Source organism: Abramis brama (genome assembly GCF_963993115.1).
Source record: "Abramis brama genome assembly, chromosome: 6".
In the NCBI taxonomy this organism is placed as follows: Eukaryota; Metazoa; Chordata; class Actinopteri; order Cypriniformes; family Leuciscidae; genus Abramis; species Abramis brama.
Window position 1 is genome coordinate 34571033 of NC_139968.1, and position 25638 is coordinate 34596670.

Consider the following 25638-nt stretch of genomic DNA (forward strand, 5'->3'; position numbering starts at 1 on the left):
TATGTAATAAGTAGGTGTGTGCGTGGAGGCTCCGCCCTCTTTCACGTCTTTACAGTTTATTTCCTCTGTTGGAGGCCGTGGAGGTCAGACCTCAGTGAGTGAAAACATAAGCACACAGCTGTTTACAGTAGAAAATGAAGTTGTACTTCTAATGAAATGAGACACACTTGGGACAACAGATGTTCAAATACAGTACATCTCTGGTCACGTATTTCGAAATAGCTTCGCTGTGAGTATATCAGGGCCTTTAGTTCTTTTGGTGTGTTCAAGCACAGCTTTCTAGCCGAGACGCAGTCGACAAGAGGCAACAACACACTCAGCTTTGTGTGTTGGTGCGTCTCTGGCTTTAAACAACAGTATTCATAAACAAGTTGAAAAATCGCTGTTCACTGAAGTACCTCTCTCTCTTTCTGTTCTTCCTCTTTCCTGCTTCAGTTGGCATCTCAGATACCAGTGATCGAGCAGGTACAGTAGGTCAACAGGACTCATTTACAAGGTGTAGCAGATTGATCTATTAACTTTCAGTTTAGTTGACTTAACAAACTGCACCTCCAACTCAAACATTGCGTAGGCACCACAACTATCTGAGTCTGTCTACACTGTACACGTCAAAGTAAACACTATAAAGTGGTTAATTTGTGTTCCTGAACCGGTACAGGATGATGCGGTATGATACTGAAGCGTCCATTTATTGCACATTTCATCATAATGCTGCATTTGCTTTAACATGTTTATGACCTGTTTAATCTTTGAAGCTCTAAATGCAGCTAATTTTGTCTTGCACGTCTGTAACCACAGAGGCTGACACTGTCTGGCTCCGCCTGTTAAAGCACACACACCACAAAATCATGCTATCGGCCGACAGATCTATGCTAAGCGCAGCACAGATGGTGCTGGGGAGGCTCGCTGTTTACACTTTTGTGGAAGAGAAACCCAAGTAATGTATTTTTACATGAAAAAATATCTTCCCCTACAAGAAAAACTGTAGGAAGGTAAAGGTACTGAATTAAGCCTGTACTGCTGATATTAGTAATGTTTCATCTTTATTATGAATTACTATCCTGAAGTTTTTCTAGTCAACCGTTTTGGACAACAATTCCTATTGACTGATGATCAGAATATTTTCCCCCTGTTTCACTAGATTTGCTGTTTTCACTTGCAATTATGTTTGCTTCTTTCATTTGTGCTGCCTGTTTATCAGAATATCGTTTTGGAGATCTTTTGGAGTTCAGTGCAGAAGTATCCAAAGGGTCAGAAATATCCTGCCTAGCTTAAGCAAGGCAAAGCCTAGCTTTTATTCCCCTATTTGCATGTTTTGGTTGACAGGTGACGTTTGATTTGTGTTCTCTCTCTCTCTGTGTAGAGTTAAACAGTGGGGGTGGGGGAGGGAGACTAATAGTAGCCTAAACAGGTTAGTTCACTATTAACCTTCAAGGCTGAATGGGCAGTCGAACTAGTGAATCGTGAAATTAAATAAGAATGATGCTTCCCACAGTGAGAGTGTGTAGTTAAAACATCGAGTATAATTAAAACATCTATTAGCAAGTGCGCATGGGACAAAAGGAGATGCTATCTTTTTTCCCTGTTCATGGTTTTCCCTCCTCTTCTTCACCTGAGTTCTGCCTTCCTGATAGTTAGGAATAAGCAATGGAATACACAGCGAAAGAACTGCGTCTCCAGTGAAGCAGAAGAGCAACGCTTTTATGAATCAGAATCTGCATTCATTTTCTGAGGGAAAAAGTTGGGAAAATGAAGTTTCTCTTTAATTTGCTCGCAGTGATCTTGTTTTTACTCGACAATGGTAAGACCTTTGCTTGTTACAATCTTTCTTCTGGTGTTTGTGTGAATGTAGACGTTGGAGAGATGGAGGGATTCAGGTTATTGTTGGGATTATGGATATGGATTATTACATTTTATTTGTTTTTATGATAAATTCCATGTTTGTCCTGAGCAGTGCTGTCCTGCCCACTGTTCTTCAGAGGAATGACATTTACATGCTCCTGCATATTCTTTGGTTTTCCAGCATCTTCTGCATAACTGAGGGACTCATTCACAACTTTAGCAAGTGGTGAAAACATATGATGCTCCTGAAGGAAACACAATGTATTAAAATTCAGGGTAGGGCTGCTCGATTATGGAAAAAATCATAATCACGATTATTTTGGTCAGTGTTGAAATCACGATTATGTAACACGATTATTTCACATGAGTTTGGGAACGTGTTGCATTTATTAAAAAGACATGGTAACACTTTACAATAAGGTTAATTAGTTAACATTAGTTAATGTATTAACTAACATGAACTAACAATGAGAAATACATTTGTTACAGTATTTATTAATATTTTTTAATGTTAGTTAATAAAAATACAGCTGTTCATTGTTTGTTCATGTTCACACTTCACAGTGCATTAACTAATGTTAACAAATACAACCTTTCATTTTAATAACGTATTAGTAAATGGTGAAATTAATATTAACTATGATTAATAAATGCTGTAGAAGTATTGTTCATTATTAGTTAATGTTAACTAAGGTAGTTAACTAATGCAAATCAATGAACCTTATTGTAAAGTGTTTCCAAAGACAACTTTCAACAATTCTTAAAAAATCGAAATTTGAATAGTGATTGTATTTTTTGAACTATTAAAATAAATGATTTAACAGATAATACTTAAATGAGTAGGCTATTTTAATAATTCCTGCAGGTCTACCACTTATAATGCGGGAAATTCCCCAACAAACATTGATTCACTTTAGCATGTAGATTGTATGAGTATCCTAAATTAATCCACACAGATTATAAAATCAAATCAATAATTTTAAAACTTTCTACAAGACGCAATTTCACAAACCGCGTGAGTGTTCAGCGGTGCTGCGTCTCTCTCTCTCTATCTCTCTAAATGAGTTGCACAAGGCATGCGTCGGAAAAACTACACTTTCGAAAATTTTAGCGTTCTTTCAAAACAGAACATGGCAAAATAATCGTTTTTACTCGATTGTGCTATTTTGGTGATCGTTGGGAGCCAAAATCGAAATTCAATTAATTGCACAGCCCTAATTCAGGGGCTGTAAACTTTTCAGGGGAGGGGGTTAAACTGTTCTTATTTTTGTCTTCTAGAAAATCTGTAAGTATTTTATGCAACTTCTGCAGGGCAGTACTAAAAAATAAGATCTTTAAATTAAATAAGAACAATTTCAAATCCTCCTATTCAAAGGTTTTCACGCACTGGCTCTTAAAATTAGCCCAAGATTTACTCACCCTCAATTCGGTGTATATGTCATTCTTCTTTCAGACGAATACAATCAGAGTTATATTAAAGGCTCTGTGGTGAACATGGCTGAAACCAGATTGAAAAGCTTTCGTTGGTTTTGAACCATACAACCATGTGAACTGTGCTTTAATATTTTTGGGTGTAACGGGTAAACCTACAGAAATTGAATAATCAAACAGATTCACTGAAAAATTCAAACTGAATAGAGATTAAAGTCCACATTAAATCAAAATTGACCATACTTACTTTGCCTAAATTGATCGTTTTGTGGTGAACAATTCATCCATGCAAGTCAATCCACACAAACAATTTTTTTGGCTTCCTAATCTTTAATCAAAATCTGAAAATGCCCCTCCCCTCTGCATTGGAGGACCTTGGTCCGTGTACGTTTTGATAGTTTGTTTTTTTGTTTGAAACACAAAACAAAATAACGAGAAACCACCTGTTTTTCGTTTGTCGTTTCAAACCAAAAACAAAGAAACGGTAAAAAAAACAGCCGTTATCCCGTTTTTGGTTCTGAATCCAAAAACGAAAAATGACAAAACCAAAATCAAATAACGGTCCGATTTTGGTTTTTGGAAATTCCTTTTTCCGTTTTTCCTTTTGAAGATCTACATTGAAATATAGACAGGTTGGCCACGTGACCCGGAAGTAATAGTAAATATGGCCTATCAAAATAAAAGCCAAGCTTTTAGAACGGTCATAAAATGCAGCGCTAACGTTATACCAGAGTAACGTTAGAAGAAGAAAAATAAATTAATAAATAGCCTTATATAAACCTGGACCGGAATAAATATGTTAGCAACAGTAGTTTATTACAGCTATTTAATATCGTGCATATCCAGACATCACAGTCATGTTTAATGAGCGCATTGTTTGGCTCAATACAGTTGGTAATATAGGTTAACCTAAGAACTTATTGTGTGTGCAGAGTTGTTACTGTTAGCGCTATATTATATAATTAAATTTATATTTAATGTGGTTTCCACCGTAATGGATAACTGTTCCCCCTTTCTACCAGCAGGTGGCAGTATTTAAATGACTGACTGTATGGTGTCTTTGGTAACTGATTTAAATCAAGATTACTGATACAGATGTATATTGTTGTTAATTTTATTTTGTTTTTAATTTTTTTTGCCTAGTTATCATCATCATCATTCACCCAGCCCAGAGTTAAACCTGCTTCTGTTTTAACCTGATTATAACACTGCTATCAGCTTCTTAGCAGCTCAGACAACAAACTCACATCAGACATGTCCTAATCCTAATGTAGGCCATCTGGCCAAAAGAAGGATTTACCAGTGTGCTATATACTGTGTGAATATTTCTTCTCTATACACATTCCAGTTTGTATAACATACAAAACTCTGATTGTGTCATGCAAGTGAAGAGAATCCATACAAGTCTTGAAACTTTATATAGCACATACATGCTTTCAAGGGCATTGCATGTACAATCAATGGCTGCAGAACATTTGTTAAGCCCTAAGATAAGAACATTTTACAAGGTCCTCAAAAGAAAACCCAAAAACATAATTACATTACTAAAACAGGCTGTCAACGCTGATTACATCAGCAATAACTGCAAGAAAACGTTTCCAGTAACTTTTGAACAGTCCTGCTTATTGACTTGGACGAATCTTTGCCCATTCCTCTGTAAAGAACAGCTTCAACTCTTGGATGTTGGTGGGTTTCCTCACATGAGCTGCTTGCTTCCTCATCCTTCCACAACATTTCAATCATTTTAAGGTCATAACTTTTGACTCTGCCTTTCCAAAACATTCACTTTATTCTTCTTTAAGGTAGGTGGGTATATTTTGTCACAATATAATATCTATAATAGTATAAAGTATAAATTGAGTTTATAACTCCCTTCTGGTACATAGCAGACATTATTGGGCTAATATTGAAGCAATTATAAAAATAGTAAACAGAAATAAACTATGATCAGTGGAGCAGTGCTGAGGATGAACTATAGTTTAAGAGTCTGATAGCTTGGGGGGAAAAGTTGCTCTGCAGTCTGGTGGTGCGGCAGCAGAAACTTCTATACTCTTCCCAGAAGGCAGCAGGATGAACAGGCTGTGGCTGGGTGGGTTCTGTCCTTTAGTATCTTTTTGGCTCTGCGTTGGCACCTCACCTCACTGACATCACTGATGCTCTGATGGGTGCAGCACTGTCTTTATATTTCAATGTTAACATAAAAATGTTTTAGAATGGCATAAAATTAAGAAATGAAAATGTGTCTGTACACCTAGCCTGTGTGTCTTAATCAGCATGGCATTCAACTTTTGTTTGCTTTCAGTCCCTTTGACTGCAGCTCAATATATCATTTGTTGCAATGTATATCTGTGTATATATATCTGTTGACTGTGCAATGACAGATATCACAATAGATGATGGAGAAGTGAACTGTGCATCACTATGCTGACATGAACTTTATCTGAAAAATGTATGTAAAAGTAGAATTCCATAAATTATATTCCATAAATATTATCAAAACTTTAGGTGTTCTCAGTGGTCTTGTATCAAATAATGATGGCAGTTGTTAAGTATAGGCTATTCTGCTTATCATTGCCAATATGCCTAGTAATTGCTGAAAACAACTAGCCTTTAAAATCAATCTGGAATGGAAACAAAACATTTCAAGGTACACATTTCAAAGAAGGCTAATAATACGTGAATGAATATGAGGTGCTAGAAAAACAAAATTCATCAGGCGGTATCCTGATAGACCCACCATGGACCCAAAACTTTCTGTAGCTTTTTCATAGACAGCTTTTCAAAGCTGCCTTAGTATAATAGCCTACCGCTGTCACGCAAACTCTATGCGCAATCTGTGCTTCGGAGAAGTGCGGTCGCGCCCATGGTCGCACCATCTACTACGCTTAAAAATATAGCCTATTGCGCGTCTATGTCAGCTTAAGCGCGAATGCATGTTTAAAATAGCCTACATAAATGTAAAGAATGATTTTCATGACAACTAAATATTTTTTGCTATGGTATAAATATTAAAGAATGCTCTGTGCAAAACAACACTATTTAATTATTATTTACTGCATATATTTTGTTTTGACAATAGTCGATATCCTACATTATCAGATACGGTCAGGAATTTACGTCAATTTAAAAATATATTTTTAACCCTTGTGTTATATTGCGGGTCAATTGGACCCGTTTAGATTTTCTAGTTGTTGGAAATACTGGTTAAATATGTTTTTTTTCTTGATATTTTGTGACTTTTTCTCATTTATCATCATGAACATGCATGCAAAGTTTCAACATGCTGGTGTTTTTTGACATATACAAACAAAATGACTGTTCCTTTCGTGATGTTCGCGGGTCAATTTGACCCGCATATTTTAACGCTCTAAGGCAACTGTACGAACCCAAAATAATAACATTTCTAGGTTATATTTGGTTATTTTATTTTTTACTACCTTATGAAGCTAAAAAAAAGGTTTTCCACACTTATTTCAATACAGAAAAATATTTTGTCTGCCACAGATGGTAAAAATGACCTATCATTTATTTTTTCAAGCTACCTGAAATAATATTAAACCTTTTTTTTCTTGATATTTTGTGACTTTTTCTCATTTATTATCATGAACATGCAAGTTTCAACATGCTGGTGTTTTTTTTTTTTTTTGACAAATACAAACAAAATTACTATTACGTTTATGATGTCCATCATAGGCAGCTATTCAAAAGCAACTGTACAGACACAAAATAAAAACATTTATTTGTATGTTAGGGCATCAACTCCAGTTCTAAAGTGTAAGTATATCTAAAAGTGCTCTAACCCAAACCAAACACACTTGAAAAAGCTAAATCATGGTGTTCAGAATTAATTGCCAATTTCAAATGAAGATTTTTGATAGAAGACACAGATAGTAAAATAAGCTCTCATTTATATATTCAAGATATCTGAAATATCTTGAGACTTCGACATAGACAGCAGGAAAAATGAGCTCAGATTAATTGATTAATTGTTCAGTTATTATGTTCTAAGCAAAAAAAAAAATGTATATGCAAATATATATAAATATAACGTATATTCAAATTTTAAATAGTTTTTAAAAATGGTTAAAAACATTTTCGTTAAATCATATAGGCCTATAGATATATATTTTTTGGAATATTTGACAAATGCTGATATTAAAAGTTTACAGTTTGAACCTGAATCTTTGTTGTTTTTCATAGTGTGATTTTTGAGGAATTGTATGAATCCAATGCGGGTCAATTTGACCGGGACCATAAGGGGAGTGCACAGAATTCCAACATAACACGAGGGTTAATACGGAAGCGTATTGCTGAGGAAAAATAATCTACTCTGTTTTTCTGAATTAATGACTTATTTATCTCAGAATTACGAGATAATTTTTCATGAATAAAAAGTTTTTGCTCTGTTTTTCTGAATTAATGACTTATTTATCTCAGAATTACGAGATAATTTTTCATGAATAAAAAGTTTTTGCTCTGTTTTTCTGAATTAATGACTTAATTATCTCAAAATTATGAGATAATTAAGTCATTAATTCAGAAAAACAGAAAATATTTTTTACGAAAAATTATCTCATAATTTTGAGATAATTAAGTCATTAATTCAGAAAAACAGAGCAAAAACTTTTTATTTATGAAAAATTATCTCGTAATTCTGAGATAATTAAGTCATTAATTCAGAAAAACAGAGCAAAAACTTTTATTCATGAAAAATTATCTCGTAATTCTGAGATAAATAACTCGTTAATTCAGAAAAACAGAGTAGATTATTTTTCCTCAAGTGAATGCAATACTACGGAAGCGTATTGCATTCACTTGAGGAAAAGAAATCTCTGATTATGTAATTCATATGAAATGTGCATTTCTCTCATTTAAATTTTGAATTTCAAGTCAATAAACCCTTTTCAACATATAAGCAAATTCACAAAGACCAATAAATTCTATCAAAAACCATCCAGCAATGGAGATGACTTTAAGTTGATTAGGCATTATCAAATTAAGTTATTTTAAAGTATGCTGAATACAAATAAACTGGTTAAAAGGTGTGACGGCCCCGAGAGCTCTTGGTGTTGGGCCTCTGTACTGTGTGCTGTCTGTGTGTTTCTCACTGCAGGCAATTAAGGAGATTGGGAGCACCTGGCTAGTAGCCCAACCTATTTAGGCCTGCCCGCCCAGACACTAGTGTCGGTGCTTGCGCCTGCCACACTATTCTTTTGTTTTGTGTTGTTTTAAATAAATTTATGTTAATCTTTGAAAACCTGAGTTGCATCCTCCTTCTTTGTTGCGGCCTGAGAGCCGGAGTTGTAACAAATTGGGGGCTCGTCTGTTTTTTTTTATTATTCTTGTAGGTTTAATTTTAATAACCTTATTTAGTAAGTTTGTTGCATTCTAGAATTTTTATTTTTTTTGGAGGATGAGCTTGAGCAGGTTTTGGGTCACATTTAAAACAAGTGGTAACACTTTACAATAAGGTTCATTAGTTACCATTAGTTAACTACATTAGTTAACATTAATTAATAATGAACTGCACTTATACAGCATTTATTCATCTTTGTTAATGCTAATTTCAACATTTACTAATACTTTGTTAAAATCTTGCTAACATTAGTTAATGCACTGTGAACTAACATGAACAAACAATGAGCATGCTTTATTTCTATTAACTAACATTAACAAATATTAATAAATACTGTAACAAATGTACTGCTCATTGTTAGTTCATGTTAGTTAATACATTAATTAATGTTTAATAAATTAACCTTATTATAAAGTGTTACCAAACAAGTTTTTTTGCGATTGTGGTTAAGAAGCTGGTTTTATAACCATTTCTGCGGAAAAGGGATGAGTGTGAAACCAAAAAGTCCTTATGTTAAGTTGGGTTAGGTCATGAAAACCAAAAATATAGATAACAGCAAATAATCAACGTGGCTGTTCAGCATGACTTGCTTGAATTGTGTAAACTAACTTTTTTGTACCCCACAGTGGCATTGATGACCAAACTGTCCGATGTGTAGAAGAGCTGCCAACTATAACGGAAGCACTGCGGGACCTGGGGCAATATGCGCGAGCAAATAGGGTCAGCACGGTGGCTCTGACTGCTGACCAGCTGGCAACAGTCAGGTCAACGTTTCAATGCCTTATATGCAGAGGTTAGTCAGTTTTAAATTTTCTACAAACAAGTCATATTCTGCAGTAAAATCAAGTCATAGCATTACCATATTGAAAGTCGCCTGTCACATTAAAGGGACATTATAAACGGACACTGCACTGCCAAACTTTGTTCAAAGATTTATTTTAGATTCTACTACAGAACCCAGGGTTTCAGAAGAAAACAAATATGTACTGCTTAATTACAAGGTTTAATGTTTAATGTAATCCTGCAGCTATAAAACAATGGCATATTGGATTTTAATATTTGTATCAATATAAGTGTGATGTAGCTTCAGTGAAGATGTAACCAGCAGATAAAAAATATGGATGTTACTGTCATACAATATAGAACAAGAGGCTTATGACACCAGAGATATATAGGGGATACAAGGGAATGTTTAGACAGATATCATTACTATGACTACAATTTTTATTAAAATTTTATTATTGCAGTCAATGGGAATACATAACTATTAATACACTGTAACACTAACAAGTGAAATGAGACAGATGAAAATACAGTTGAAATATGTGTTGAAAAATATTCTGAATCTTGCAGATGTGATGGAAAACCCAGTTGTGGCACCGTGCTGCCGCAGCCTCGTTGGGTGCCGGGTGTGCGTTGAGCAGTGGGCAACTACCTCGCCGCACTGCCCAAAATGCAGGGACGAGATGTTCCAGGAAAAAAAAATTAAATTACAGGGATGGGGGAGATCGTGAATGTTTTTAAGGACACTATAATTTAGGGGATTGTTTTAGTTAGTTTTTATTTTAAGTTTAGGTTTTAAGTTAAGTTGAATGGTTAAGTTTGGTTATGTTCATCTGTTATGTTATTTTATGCAATTATTAAATTGTTCCATTTTTTTCTATTTTATAACTCCTTTTGTTGTAATCATTTTGTTATTTTATGCAAATAATAAATTAATATAAACATTTTAATAAAATATGTTCACTTGCATGACATAGGCTACTGCTTGTTGTCTATTATGCACACTAGAACCACACACCCCACTGGACTGAAGGCCTATATGTGAGACATGTTTTTACATTTTTGAGTGTTACAGTCAACTCCTAAAACTGTTCACGCAGTATAATAGCACACATGTAAATCAGACATGAGGAGAAAGAGCTCATTTTGGTAAGTAGGCTAATGCCTTAAGCAGCAGTGCTAAGAAACGTGATTTGTGAAAGCACAGTTGTAATGAAAATAATGGAAAGTGTTTTAATTACAGAACACAGTAGCTCGCACACAGCAGACACAGTGCGACACCTACTGGTGTCTGTAATCGTTTTGAACTGCCCGTGATTTTAAACTTCGTTGGATTATTAAGGTTACATGGAGGACTGAGAACCTTCACATATGTCGTTTTTGATTGTATTATAAACAAACTACTATCACTATTAGTTACCTAACTAGCCTGTTCAATACATTTATTAACACTGTATAACGTGAGCGAGGTAACAGCGTGTCCTTGGGCTTTTTGAAAATAGATATGATGCGTTTAGGATAAAATTATATTTGAGGACCAGCAAGTTTTACGAGGGTGTCAATCAAATGGCAAAGACGAGATAGGGACTGATATTTTGATGGCGGAATCCCAATCTCCCTCTTTATTAACGTTTTTAGGCCTACGCATGACGTCACGTGGGAATTCACGTTGACAAGTATTCATTCAATCGCTGTCAGTTCGCTGTCCATTACGGTGGAAACCACATTAAATATAAATTTAATTATATAATATAGCGCTAACAGTAACAACTCTGCACACACAATAAGTTCTTAGATTAACCTATATTACCAACTGTATTGAGCCAAACAATGCGCTCATTAAACATGACTGTGATGTCTGGATATGCACGATATTAAATAGCTGTAATAAACTACTGTTGCTAACATATTTATTCCGGTCCAGGTTTATATAAGGCTATTTATTAATTTATTTTTCTTCTTCTAACGTTACTCTGGTATAACGTTAGCGCTGCATTTTATGACCGTTCTAAAAGCTTGGCTTTTATTTTGATAGGCCATATTTACTATTACTTCCGGGTCACGTGGCCAACCTGTCTATATTTCAATGTAGATCTTCAAAAGGAAAAACGGAAAAAGGAATTTCCAAAAACCAAAATCGGACCGTTATTTGATTTTGGTTTTGTCATTTTTCGTTTTTGGATTCAGAACCAAAAACGGGATAACGGCTGTTTTTTTACCGTTTCTTTGTTTTTGGTTTGAAACGACAAACGAAAAACAGGTGGTTTCTCGTTATTTTGTTTTGTGTTTCAAACAAAAAAACAAACTATCAAAACGTACACGTGTACGTTTTGATAGTTTGTTTTTTCGTTTGAAACACAAAACAAAATAACGAGAAACCACCTGTTTTTCGTTTGTCGTTTCAAACCAAAAACAAAGAAACGGTAAAAAAAGAGCCGTTCTCCCGTTTTTGGTTCTGAATCCAAAAACGAAAAATGACAAAACCAAAATCAAATAACGGTCCGATTTGGGGTTTTTTTTAAATCCTTTTTCCATTTTTTCGTTTGAAGATCTACATTGAAATACAGACAGGTTGGCCACGTGACCCGGAAGTAATAGTAAATTATGGCCTATCAAAATAAAAGCCAAGCTTTTAGAACGGTCATAATATGCAGCACTATAACGTTATACCAGAGTAACGTTAGAAGAAGAAAAATCAATTAATAAATAGGATTATATAAACCTGGACCAGAATACATATGTTAGCAACAGTAGTTTATTACGTAAGGAATAATTGAAGACAGGCCGTTGAATTATTAGAAAAATAATGCACACCCGAGGTGGTAATGCGGTCACGACGCGAAGCGGAGGGGCCGTTATACCTCGGGTGTGCATTATTTTTCTAATAATTCAACGGCCTGAAGTCAATTATTCCGCTTATACTACAGTTACCACACCTCGAAACATTGTTCAGATTATGTATTTCAAGACTACTAATAGTGATAGTAGTTTGTTTATAATACAATCAAAAACGACATATGTGAAGGTTCTCAGTCCTCCATGTAACGTTAATAATCCAACGAAGTTTAAAATCAAGGGCAGTTCAAAACGATTACAGACACCAGTAGGTGTCGCACTGTGTCTGCTGTGTGCGAGCTACTGTCATGGAGATATTGATTTATGTTCTGTAATTAAAACACTTTCCATTATTTTCATTACAACTGTGCTTTCACAAATCACGTTTCTTAGCACTGCTGCTTAATGCATTAGCCTACTCACCAAAATGAGCTCTTTCTCCTCATGTTTGATTGTCTGATTTACATGTGTGCTATTATACTTAATTTATTTTATTAAAATGTTTATATTAATTTATTATTTGCATAAAATAACAAAATGATTACAACAAAAGAAGTTCTGCAAGTGAGAATAATAAAAAAAAAATGGAACAATTTATTAATTGCATAAAATAACATAACAGATGAACATAACCAAACTTAACCATTCAACTTAACTTAAAACCTAAACCTAAAATAAAAACTAACTAAAACAATCCCCTAATTTATAGTGTCCTTCAAAACATTCACAATCTCCCCCATTCCTGTAATTTCAACAAAAAAAATTCTTGGAACATCTCGTCCCTGCACTTTGGGCAGTGCGGCGAGGTAGTTGCCCACTGCTCAACGCAGACCCGGCACCCAACGAGGCTGCGGCAGCACGGTGCCACAACTGGGTTTTCCATCACATCTGCAAGATTCAGAATATTTTTCAACAAATATTTCAACGGTTGTCTCAAGCAATTTTCATCTGTCTAATTTCACTTGTTAGTGTTACAGTGTGTTAATAGTTATGTATTCCCATTGACTGCAATAATTAACTTTTAATAAAAATTGTAGTCATAGTAATGATATCTGTCTAAACATTCCCTTGTATCCCCTATATATCTCTGGTGTCATAAGCCTCTTGTTCTATATTGTATGACAGTAACATCCATATTTTTTATCTGCTGGTTACATCTTCACTGAAGCTACATCACACTTATATTGATACAAATATTAAAATCCAATATGCCATTGTTTTATGGCTGCAGGATTACATTAAACATAAAATGTTTTGGCACATTTCCCTGTAATTAAAGTCCACATGAAATCAAAACTGACCATATTTACTTTGTTTGCCTAAATTGATCGTTTTGTGGTGAACAATTCATCCATGCAAGTCAATCCACACAAAAAAATGTTTTGGCTTCGTAATCTAATAAACTACTGTTGCTAACATATTTATTCCGGTCCAGGTTTATATAAGGCTATTTATTAATTGATTTTTCTTCTTCTAACGTTACTCTGGTATAACGTTAGTGCTGCATATTATGACCGTTCTAAAAGCTTGGCTTTTATTTTGATAGGCCATATTTACTATTACTTCCGGGTCACGTGGCCAACCTGTCTATATTTCAGTGTAGATCTTCAAACGGAAAAATGGAAAAAGGAATTTCAAAAAAACAAAATCGGACCGTTATTTGATTTTGGTTTTGTCATTTTTCGTTTTTGGATTCAGAACCAAAAACGGGAGAACGGCTCTTTTTTTACCGTTTCTTTGTTTTTGGTTTGAAACGACAAACGAAAAACAGGTGGTTTCTCGTTATTTTGTTTTGTGTTTCAAACGAAAAAACAAACTATCAAAACGTACACGGACCCCGTTAGTCTGCTATGAGCAGAGATGGAGAGGAGGAGCGCTAGAGTTAAACCCTGTCCTCTGTTCAATATTCCGTTTCACTGGGAAATACGTCACAACACTGGAGAAAAGTCGTTTGCAACTTCTGGTTCACGCGGACTTTAATCCTTATTAAAGCTACAAAAGTGATTCAGTCAAGAGCTGTGAGTGATTTTTACTTTGTTTTTGTTCTCTGGTGCTCTTCGCGTGTCGGTCAAAAATGACAGATTTATTTTTTTCAATGATATTTTTTGTATTTTTAGGGGATTTCATGGTACTAAATTATATTTACGCTGTATTTATAATCAATTTATTCGCTTTTTAAACATAGACCTGAAAATTAAATGTCCAACTTAAACTGTCGGAAATATTGAGTGCTTTAGAGCACAGACTTGTCTGATCTCTTTTTAAAGACAAAGATTATTGCTGACGTGAAAGAAGTTTTAAAAAGTGTTACAGAATTTTTTTTTTACAACTTAAAAAAAGTTACAGAATTTAACGTTTTTTGTTATAAAAATATTATAATATATAATATAATATTTTCAAAAACATGTTGAACTCTAAAACTGTGAGGAAAAACAAAGCCATAAATCTAAACATGTTGTGTTCAAAATTTGAGCTTGATTTCTCAATAAATTAGCTTTCAAGAAGATTTTGTTTGGCCGCAGTACCAAAAGTTTTCACTAGATGGAATTCGTCTCCAGTTCATTTCCCGAATGAAGCACAAGAGACAATTTTTTCAGGACTATTTACGTAAAGGTATAGCGGAGGATTTTTACTTCCAGGTGGATCACCTATACAATTGGTCCTCCTAATTGTCAATCATTCTGGTGAATCAATCAAACTTTTCAAAAAGTGGAGAGGGCGGGTCTTATCTAAAATTCGGAAAGATCCTCCACTATACCTGTTCGAATCATGCCCATGTTTATTTTTTCACATGGCAAGTGCCAAAGCCTTTACCAAGTTTCGTACCATTCCGAATGAAGAAACAAATGAAAAAAATAAAATAAATTAAAATTGTTTGGCCAAAAATTACAGAAGAGCACCAGCTGTATGTAATATTATACTAAAGAATAAAAATACTGTAATATGTTTGCAGATATATGTATAGAAAACATGCTGTTCACAGTTTTTTTCTAATAAAAATAATGCAACTTAATGCCATTTAAATGAATTGTGCGTTCCGTGTCAGAATGTCTGTTTATGTTTTGGTCTGTGGGATCCTGCCCGTTGCCAATTTATCCAATAGTATTTCGACACCTCGGGTTGCCAGTTGGCGGAAAACACATTATATATTGCAGCCATGGAAGCCAGTGAACAAACTGTATCAATATAGAGCCGCTTCACAGATGCGCCAATACGTATATTTGTGTTTTTTCTTTTTTGTCTTAGCGCACTTGAATGGTTTAATAGCACTTGAATGAATTATAGCATCATCATATAATTTAACGCTAGCCAAAGGATGCCAGGACAAAACAGATACTGCATTAACTCAGTTAAATATTTGTAACAAGTTAAACTGAACCAATAAATCCCATACTTTGAAGTGTTGACTAATGTACTGCAAAAATTACTGTACTACTGTAATATACTGTACTACAATAATAGTAGAAAAATTGTTAATTTCTTCTCCAGGTGTTTCCGATGTTGGATCAGAAGAAGTGTCAGTGATGGAGGGAGACTCAGTCACTTTATACACTGATGTTCAAACAAACCAACAAAAAGATATTAAATGGTATTTTAATGGCATTCGTATCGCTCGGATCAATGGAGATCTCAGTATTATCTGTACAGATGTTCAGTGTAATAATGATACAGAGAGATTCAGAGACAGATTGAAGCTGGATCATCAGACTGGATCTCTGACCATCACAAACACCAGAAACACACACTCTGGAGTTTATGAACTGAAGATCATCAGCAGCGGCAGCATTAGTGGAAAAATCTTCAGTATTAATTTTCATGGTGAGTTAGTGAATGTTTAAATGCCCGGGTAGCCAGGGTAGTCTAGCAACTCTCCATTGACTTTCGAGCTGCAAAAACCTAAATTGGGTCAGGCCAATCACGTCATGTATAGAGTAGGCGGGGCGGGCTTAACATAATGGTGACACCACAGTGTCTATGGTGAGTTGCCAGACCTAACATCTTGATGTAGGTCTGGCTTGCCAGGCTAGTTTAGAGGAGGATTTAATGTAAAATATGTCGAATGGGTTTGAGTACAAAACAAATTGTTTATTTTCAGATTGAAAGTCAATAGCCTGGGAAACCCAGACAACTTCCGGCAAATTCAGATTTGCTCGAGAAGTAGTCTGGCAAAAAGCTCATTCAAGCCCATTTCCATGCCGTCGAAATCGCGGCACCAATCAGAAACATTGAGGCGGGCTTTACACGATGACGATCGCTCTGATTGGTTTTAGGTCTATCCAATTGCGCCCAGAGGCATTTGAGCGACGTCCGTTCAACTTTTAAATGCATTATTATTCAAATTGCAAACACATGAGGACAGTCTCCATAAAAGACCCACTGGCAGATGAACGTGCTACTACATTTCTCTCCGAAACAGTAGGAAATTAAATTAGATTTAATAGAGGATTTTAACTGTGACACGATGATTGACAGGGCAGTTTGTGGCTGCGTTCGAAACCGCATACTCAATGAGTAGGTACTTAATTTCAATAAGTACTTACTTAACGAGCGCTAAAAGAGTAGGTACTTTATAGCCAGATCTCGTTGAGTATGAATGAGAACCGGACATCTGCCATGTTTACGTTATCATGTGACCTACGACGCGTTATCACAAGCGCAACAACTTAAAAGATTTGAACGACACGTTTAATTAATCTGTCTGTAAATATCATAATATTGATTAAACTTGCTCCTTTTGTGGACTTTTTGAAGAAACTGCTGCCCATTTATTTTGTGAGTACATTTAGGGTTGATTTAAGTTCTTATACCCTACAAATGTGACCCACCGTTTTATCCTTAACGATATTTATTTTTATTACGAAATCCCAAAATTGTCATCTCTTAAATGTTGTTAATTTCTTTATTTTATATCCATAAGCAAAAGTGGCTTACTGCTTTATGTTTTCCTCTTTTTCTTGTTAAATTTAACTCTCGTTTCATCCCTCAGGCCTATAAATAACAGAAAATGCATTTTTTAAATGTATTATATAATTAATTATTTAAGAAAATATATATTTAGATATTCAACCTTATAGGTTTTTTCCTGTGTATAAAATCTCATGTTTGCAAACCCATGAATGATATATATATATATATACATATATATAGGCCTATAGATAGATAGATATATATACACATATACCTCATAACATCAGTAACTCGACAGCCCTACCTAGAACGGTTTTCCTCAGCGTTTGTAATGTCTGCACAAAGGGCTGCTGTGCGAAGATTGGAGAAAACTGTTGATTTTATACTCGAAAAATTTAAGTATCATTATTAAAAATTAATATTACCCCAGAACGAATTGCATTGCTATCCCACCCTAAAACATACAATAATAACAACGATAAATGCTGACCAATTAATTATATTACTTTTTACTGAAAATGATATAATTCAATAAAACAAACAAAATGTAATGTATGTCATTTGAAATAGCTATGCATGAATACACTCTAGATGTGTATATAGCGAACATACCTACATTTTCATTCAAACAATAAATAAAGCATGAATTAATTGTATTTTATTTACTGACAACAATGAGAAATATTAATAAATTAGTTAAAGAATGAATCAAAGTCACCATCACACAATAAACAAATGCATATACAAGTCAACACATGAAACAAAGCTTTATTCAAACTACAATCATGTATGTAGACTACAGGCGCTGAACCCCACATCCTTCTGCCGTCTCAACACAGCGGTTCCCATTCTGCGGCTTTATTCTGATGAATCAGCTGACCGCCCGAGGTGAGCCGTTCCCTCGTGCCGGAGGTTGTTGCGTGATGTGTTGTGCTTCACAATCTGAGGCAATAAGGGCAGGTGGAGTGATGGAGGGTCTCATGAGGGCAGGTGGAGGGTCTCATGAGGGCAGGTGGAGGGTCTCGTAAGGGCAGGTGGAGGGTCTCATGAGGGCAGGTGGAGTGATGGAGGGTCTCATCCATGGCACCATCTCCAGGATTCAGCTCTGGGCTCCTCATCCTCAGTACTCACACCAGTCTGCTGACATTTCAGATGCTGCAAAAATGCACAAACATAACACAAAAGCAGTCATTATTTTTAGAAGACAAAAATGCTTTTTTTCCACAAATGCCGCCATCATCTTTCCTTGCAGGTCCTGCTCCACCACAACAGCTGTGCAGCAAATGCACAGAAATCAAGAATCAGAAAAGTGCTGTAGTAGCTCAGTTTGAAATTACAATAATTTAAATAAACTACAACTTAATATTTAAATAGTTGTGGTTATTCATTTCTGTAATGTCACAAAGCCTTTGATGGCAGCATTCAGCTTCATGAGACTCACATACCTCTGTGATTTATGAGCTCAACACTACATTTACATGTTGAGGTTGTTTTAACCTTTTATCCTACATAAATGTTCCTTAATTTATCAACAGTACTAATGGACAAATAAAATAGATAACTTATGTTTAGTTACTTTATAGATTGGTTCTACATAATAGCACACATCACTCAGATGCCTATTTCATGTCTATTAGACGTAGTAATCTGCAATTCTTATAGAAGAGTTTCTTGCCAGATATTAAATAGACATTTAGTAATTGTATTTAAGATGTATACGGTTTAAAATGTATGCAAATCCACTTTGGAGACGTATGTGTCCTTACTGGAGCTTCTCTGTTAGCTATATGTAAGCTGCTCATCCTATCCCATAATAAAATGTGATTTACAGCAAAATCACAAATATATAGCGTCTTTACACCTTCAACAATTCAACAGTTTACTGTACAGTAGTTCAACACATGCGATCATTTGATTTGTGAAACTCACATTTGAAAACAGTCTCGTCCGTCATCCTTTCCGTCACGTTCGAGTATGACCTATCCTTCTTCTTCTTTTTTATGACGTATCCTCTCGCGTGGCCTCCTGGGATAGAAGAGTATCCATCGGTTGAGCACTCAAAAATCTGTCCAGAATCAGTAAGCCATCCGGGAACTTCTCGCCTACTCTTTTATGAATATCGATGTTTCGAACGTACTGCTTCCTTCACGTACTGTTTTCGCCTACTATATAGTAGGAAAGTAGGCATATTCGAACGCACTTAAGTCCGAATCTCGCGATAATTAGTACGTCGCCCAGGTAATTCTCGCCTACTCTTTTGGATTCGTACATACTTTTTCGCTCGCCTACTCTTTTTCCCATACTAAATAGTAGGGAAGTATGCGGTTTCGAACGCAGCCTAAGTGACAGGATGCACGCGACAGATCCGTCCGATAAAGATGACGAAGTAGTATGTCCTAAAGCTTGCCTACTTTTTTGCTACACATTCAAAAGTAAATACCTTTTCTTCACAAAAAGAGTAACATTACATACTTTTATGGCGTAGTGTAATTTAGGCAAATTGGGACGCAGCATATGGCTTTACACGATGACGATCGCTCTGATTGTTTTAGGTCTATCCAACTGCGCCCAGAGGCATTTGAGCGACGTCCGTTGGTGACGCCCCTTTGTAAATGATTTGTCTATGGAGCTTTGCCAGACTAATAACTCAGTTACTACTGAGAATGGTCTGGTTTTAACCAGGCTAGAAAGTCAAGAAAGGGTTTATGCAACTTCATTCGTTCTCTCATGTTGTGGCTTTTGTTGTTTTCGTCTAGAATTGAATCATCTGTTGGTTTGTGTTTCAGGTGTTTCTGCTGCTGAACGAGATGAAGTGAAGAGAAAGTCAGTGAAGGAGGGAGAATCTGTTACTTTAGATCCTGGTGTAATAAAAAACACACATGATGTGATGACGTGGTATTTTAAAGACATTGTCATCGCTGAAATCACTGGAAATCAGAGTAAGATCTGTACAGATGTTCAGTGTAAAGAGAGATTCAGAGACAGACTGAAGCTGGATCATCAGACTGGATCTCTGACCATCACAAACACCAAAAACACAGACTCTGGACTCTATAAACTACAGATCATCATCAACAACAGCAGCTTCAGCATCACTAGAGTGAAGAGATTCAGTGTTTCTGTCATTGGTGAGTGTATAATTTAGCCATTCAAAGCATTTTCCTTTGATGAATTTAATGAACAGTAAATATTTTAAATCAACCCAATAAATGGGCACTGGACTGTTTAAAAAAGTGAGCTTTGACTCAATGGCATTTTAATTAATGTTATTAACATGAAAAGTGCAGTTTTCCTGTGAACAGTGTTTCCTGTTGATCTCTCAGTGCTGATGCTGTTTTAGCTGCTGTTTCTAAAGTCAACAGATGAAGCCATTAATCAGTTAAATAACTGATGAATAAAGTAGAAAGGTGTAAATGTCAGTTTAAGATATTGGTAAATACTAGATGGATAATCATTCACTCTCTCGTAATAATGTCTGTTTCTCTGTAGCTGTTCCAGGTTCAGGTCTGTCTTCAGGAGCTGTAGCAGGAATAGCTGTTGGTGTTCTGCTGGTGTTTGCTGCTGTATCTGCTGCTGTGATTTACTGTCACCACCACAAGAGCCATGCAGCAGTACCACTGAGTGTAAGTATTACATACATCTGATTTAACAAGATATACTGTATGAGATTAATTAGTTATTATCCTTTCTATTAAACACTACAGAAGCAGATATTCACCGGTGAGGCAGTCAAAGCGAGATAGCAAGCGTCTTATTAGAAAACACCAATAAAACATTTTAAGAAATTTAGATGTGATATTGAACTCGCTATTCTTCAAGTTTCTATTACTGTGGTATAAAAGATGTAATTCAGTTTAAGATGGTGTCAGTAACCAAGGCAACGTACACAGTAATCAATTTTAGGACATCCTCAGACCTCAGACATATGAAGAAAAGGCATCATACCTCAGACTAAAAGGCTTCAGTCATTGGACAAAACGACATCGCGCCTCAGACTGAAAAGCTTCAGGTCTCAGGAAAAACATTGTCAGGTGTCAGGTCTCGTACAATTGGGCATCAAACGAAACAGCCTCAGACAAAAAGGCATCAGACATAAAGGCATCGGATGAAACGGCATCAGATGGAGCTTGGAGGTTCGCATTGCCCCGCCCCATATGACGTCACATGTACGCGGTTCATAGCTTGAAAGAGTGCTTTAACTCCACAATAGTTTGCCAACATACAAACTAGCTAGTTCTCTGAACTCTTCTGTTTAAAACATAATTAGTGTAACATTTAATTAAAGTATATATATATATATATATATATATATATATATATATATATGCTATGTATATATTATATGTTTTAATTAAATGTTAAAACATGCACTCGCAAAATGCATTTTCTCTTCTGTATACAACATAATTAGTGTAACATTTAATTAAAGCATATATATACAAGTTTTATTTGCGTATTTAAATACTTAGATGCCATGTTTCAACTAGCGAGTTTGTATGTTGGCCAACTATCGTGGAGTTAAAGCGTTCTTTTGAGCTATGAATCGAGTACATGTGACGTCATATGGGGCGGGGCAATGCGAATCTCCAAACACCACTTGAGTCCGTTTTCGCCGATGCCTTTTAGTCTGAGTCCGCTTCGTCGGATGCCTTTTAGTCTGACTCCGTTTCGTCCGTTGCCTTTATGTCTGATGCCTTTTTGTCTGAGGCTGTTTCGTCTGATGCCTAACTGTACGAGACCTGACACCTGACAATGTTTTTCCTGAGACCTGAAGCTTTTCAGTCTGAGGCTCGATGCCGTTTTGTCCAATGACTGAAACCTTTTAGTCTGAGGCATGATGCCTTGTCTTCATATGTCTGAGGTCTGAGGATGTCCTAAAATGTACACTGTACTAGCGGGAAAACTAGAACAATGGAAACATTTTCATTTAAAAGCATAATTAGAATGGAAATGCCACTTTTAAGTTTGACCGTATTTTCGTTTTAGGTTAAAATCCTTTGTGAATGGGAGTGAATGGGGCACTTTTATGATAGCGTGGTGGCAAACAATTTTCTAATACTGAATAAATAAGAGACAAACATGGATCAATTGTCTTTAAAGGAGAAGTTCACTTTTAAAAAAACTTTTGCTGATAATTTACTCACCCCCATGTCATCCAAGATGTCCATGTCTTTCTTTCTAAAGTCGAAAATAAATTAAGGTTTTTGATGAAAACATTCCAAGGATTTCCCCCCATATTATGGAGTCCAATGGGACCCAAACGGTTCAAGGTCCAAATGACAGTTTCAGTGCAGCTTCAAAGGGCTTTAAACGATACCAGACGATGAATAAGGGTCTTATCTAGCGAAACGATCGGTCATTTAAAAAAAAAATAAAAAAGTTTAAGTTTTATAAGCACAAATGTTCGCCTTGCTCTGTTCTGTGATGCGCGTTCGTGATGTCACGTAATACGCAATTACGTTGAAAAGGTCACGCTTGAAAAATTTCTGTCCTGAAGAAAATGTTCTTTTTGGCTTTTAATATTAAAGCACCCAGGATACGCACTCGAAATGGGCATTTTAAACGATAAACTGACACAAATACATTTGAAAATGTGTATATGGTCCTCCTTCTGCACATTTGTAAACACGTCAAGCGTAACCTTTTAAACGTAATTGCGTATTACGTGACGTCACGAACGCGCATCACAGAACGAGCAAGGCGAACATTTGTGCTTATAAAACTTAAACTTTTTTATTTATTTTTGAAATGACCGATCGTTTCGCTAGATAAGACCCTTATTCATCGTCTGGTATCGTTTAAAGCCCTTTGAAGCTGCACTGAAACTGTCATTTGGACCTTGAACCGTTTGGGTCCCAATGGACTCTATAATATGGGGGGAAATCCTGGAATGTTTTCATCAAAAACCTTAATTTCTTTTCGACTGAAGAAAGAAAGACATGGACATCTTGGATGACATGGGGGTGAGTAAATTATCAGCAAAAGTTTTTTTAAAAGTGAACTTCTCCTTTAACAATTATTTATTCCCTTGCAAGGAAAGGTCAGCAGTCATACAGTCATTACTAAGTGCCTGCAGAGTGTGACAACGAGTGGGGGGTATCCTTCATTCTTTATAGTTGTTCCTCCCCCAAGATTGTTTTCCCGAGGCTACATCAGGATACATCTTAGCCATAACTAACATATTGTTTAGATTTGTCTATCATATTTAATCATATTACACCCTTGAATGGAGACTCTCTGTCTCGGTCATACATTCAGTCATATTAACTTTTGTCAGGTCATGTACAAGGACATACACATACGTATATTCAAAAGGGTGTGTATCGACACTACATTCATCTGATTATCATCATATTTCTAAGATTCTATGAATATGAGAAAATGCAAACATATAGAACATATTCAATTTCTTCCACAATAGCATCATAAAACACTATTTTTGAAACACTAAGGAGGCTCTGCACAACATGAAACTGTGCTTGAAGTATCACCAGGGGCTCTACACATGAGCACAAAAATGTGATTGATAATTCTAGACTACAATACAATATGAAAATGTTATGGTCATTATTTTTTCTACTTTACAAAAGCGTCATGAATATTGATTGATTTAAAGATTATTTTTTTATTAATATTTATATTCAGCCTACCATTAGCCACAAACGTTACCATTTCACCATTAATAATCAATTAATCTCGATAAAATCTTTGGCAGAAGAACTACCCATAATCCGTTGCTATGGAGACACTGAGTGGATTCACCCCATCAATTGCAACCAATGCACCAGAGTTTTTTCTTCGTGAGCATTTTCTGAAACAGGTAAGTCAAATTTTGGCTATTATTTAAGTTCTGAAGGTGATATACAGCTGTTTTAGAAAGACAACGTGTAAATGTAAATCTTTGACTCGTTCTCAAAGTAGTTTAAGCCAATTTAAACGGGGGGGGGGGGGGGGGGAGAAGTACTCAAAAGTTATACTCGAGTAAAATGACTTCAGTGAAAGTAGAAAGTCCTCCATTCAAACATCACTTGAGCAAAAGTACGAAAGTATCTGATTTAAAACGTACTTAAGTACGGAAAGTAAAAAGTAAATTCAAATTAACTGTAAAATATCAATAATGAAGCAGATCAATTGTTATGGGACTGATATGCAATGTTTTAATTGAACAATGCAATGTTTTAATTGAACAAAATAAGATTAAATACTGCAATAAAGAATTTGTTAGATTTGCCATCATAAGAGACAATGAAGCACCTTAACGCAGTATAGGGGTTGAACTTGCAATAGACATGTTCCATAACATTAGCTGCATCAAACAGAAGATGTGCAAGATACAAGGTAAGACTATTTTAGAATATCAGTGAGGAAGAACCACCTCTTTAAGTTGAAATATCTTCAAAACACACCATTAAGCACAGAATTGAAGGGGGTGGATTGGAATCCACTGCTGCTTCAATGTATGATTGATTATAATCAAGGTATTAATCAATATTTTTCCTTCTAAATATCAAATGAGATTTTACTTTGTTATAGAAGTTACCAGTATTATTATTGAAATGTTCTTTTCATGTATTCTTTAATGTCAGTATTTGATATCTGAATGCAGTAACAGTGCTTGCTCATTTAATCCAGCTTCAAGAAATTAAATAAGGAAATGTTTTGTGTTTGAGAAAGGTCTTCAACATGTTAAAACAATGTCAGGGGAAATGAAGCAGTCAATCAAGTTTACATGATTTACAATATGTATTTCCACTATAATCAACAATTATATAAGAAACATGACAAATAAAAGAAAAAAGAAAAAACTTTATATATTTCGCGGCCAGGGCGCCACCATTGTGTAGTATTATAACATGTGACGTCACGGTGTTGGTTGGCTTTAAAGGCTCTGGGCAGTGAAAGACAGAGATAGATAGAGATATTGAACGACAGAGATAGTGAAAGGCAAAGATAGTGAAAGAGACAGTGAAAGATAGAGATAGTGAAAGTTTTACAGGGTCAAAGCCAAGGACAAAACAGTCCATTTTCATAAACTGCCGCTGAAACGGAAAACTGTACTGCTGCGCTGGCTAACTGCTCTGAAGAGAGAGAGCACTCCGATGGGCGTTGACTCCAGGGTTTGCAGAGAACATTTTCTGGAGGAGGATTACATTGAGGAGAAGACTTCTGAGTTTGGTAAACTAGTTGTTCGCCGGACCAACAGACTAAAGCCTGAAGGTGCTCCGTCTGTCTTCATTTTCACTGCCTAAAATGTGTGCTCTACTGACCGCCCAACATACTCTGACAACAGCGGGACAGAGGCATCAGTTTGCCGTAGCAGGGAAAGGGTGCTAAAATGCGCCAGCCAGGCAGGGAAGAGACAGGTAGGGCATTCAGCGACCCACAGAAGTCAGCATCAAAGATGCCCACACCAAAATCAAATAAACAATATTCACCAACATCTATTAAACATAGATGATCACCATATATATATATATATATAT

At 35.7% G+C, this 25638-nt stretch overlaps 1 protein-coding gene and 1 long non-coding RNA gene across 4 annotated transcripts; one reads left to right on the forward strand and one right to left on the reverse strand.

Moving 5' to 3' along the window:
• The first annotated feature begins 1453 nt into the window (after nucleotides 1-1453).
• On the forward strand, nucleotides 1454-24938 carry LOC311084808 (uncharacterized protein). Of its 3 annotated transcripts, XM_084117105.1 has the most exons (6): nucleotides 1454-1801; nucleotides 9256-9422; nucleotides 15737-16066; nucleotides 19942-20283; nucleotides 20645-20778; nucleotides 23871-24938. In XM_084117105.1, the coding sequence occupies exons 3-6, from the start codon at nucleotides 15772-15774 to the stop codon at nucleotides 23883-23885; spliced, it is 786 nt and encodes a 261-aa protein (XP_083973231.1). In that variant the 5' UTR covers nucleotides 1454-1801; nucleotides 9256-9422; nucleotides 15737-15771; the 3' UTR covers nucleotides 23886-24938. The 3 variants fall into 3 exon arrangements, 1 of the variants encoding a protein (XP_083973231.1); XR_014606609.1 differs by lacking the exons at nucleotides 15737-16066; nucleotides 19942-20283; nucleotides 20645-20778; nucleotides 23871-24938 and adding an exon at nucleotides 9983-11180; XR_014606610.1 differs by lacking the exons at nucleotides 1454-1801; nucleotides 15737-16066; nucleotides 19942-20283; nucleotides 20645-20778; nucleotides 23871-24938 and adding an exon at nucleotides 9983-11180 and having other exon boundaries at nucleotides 9120-9422.
• LOC311084820 lies at nucleotides 17797-19742 on the reverse strand. The gene is made up of 2 exons (XR_014606617.1): nucleotides 19085-19742; nucleotides 17797-18310 (listed from the first exon to the last, which is right to left on the reverse strand). It is a non-coding gene; the product is annotated as an uncharacterized lncRNA (long non-coding RNA).
• Nucleotides 24939-25638: the final 700 nt, after the last annotated feature.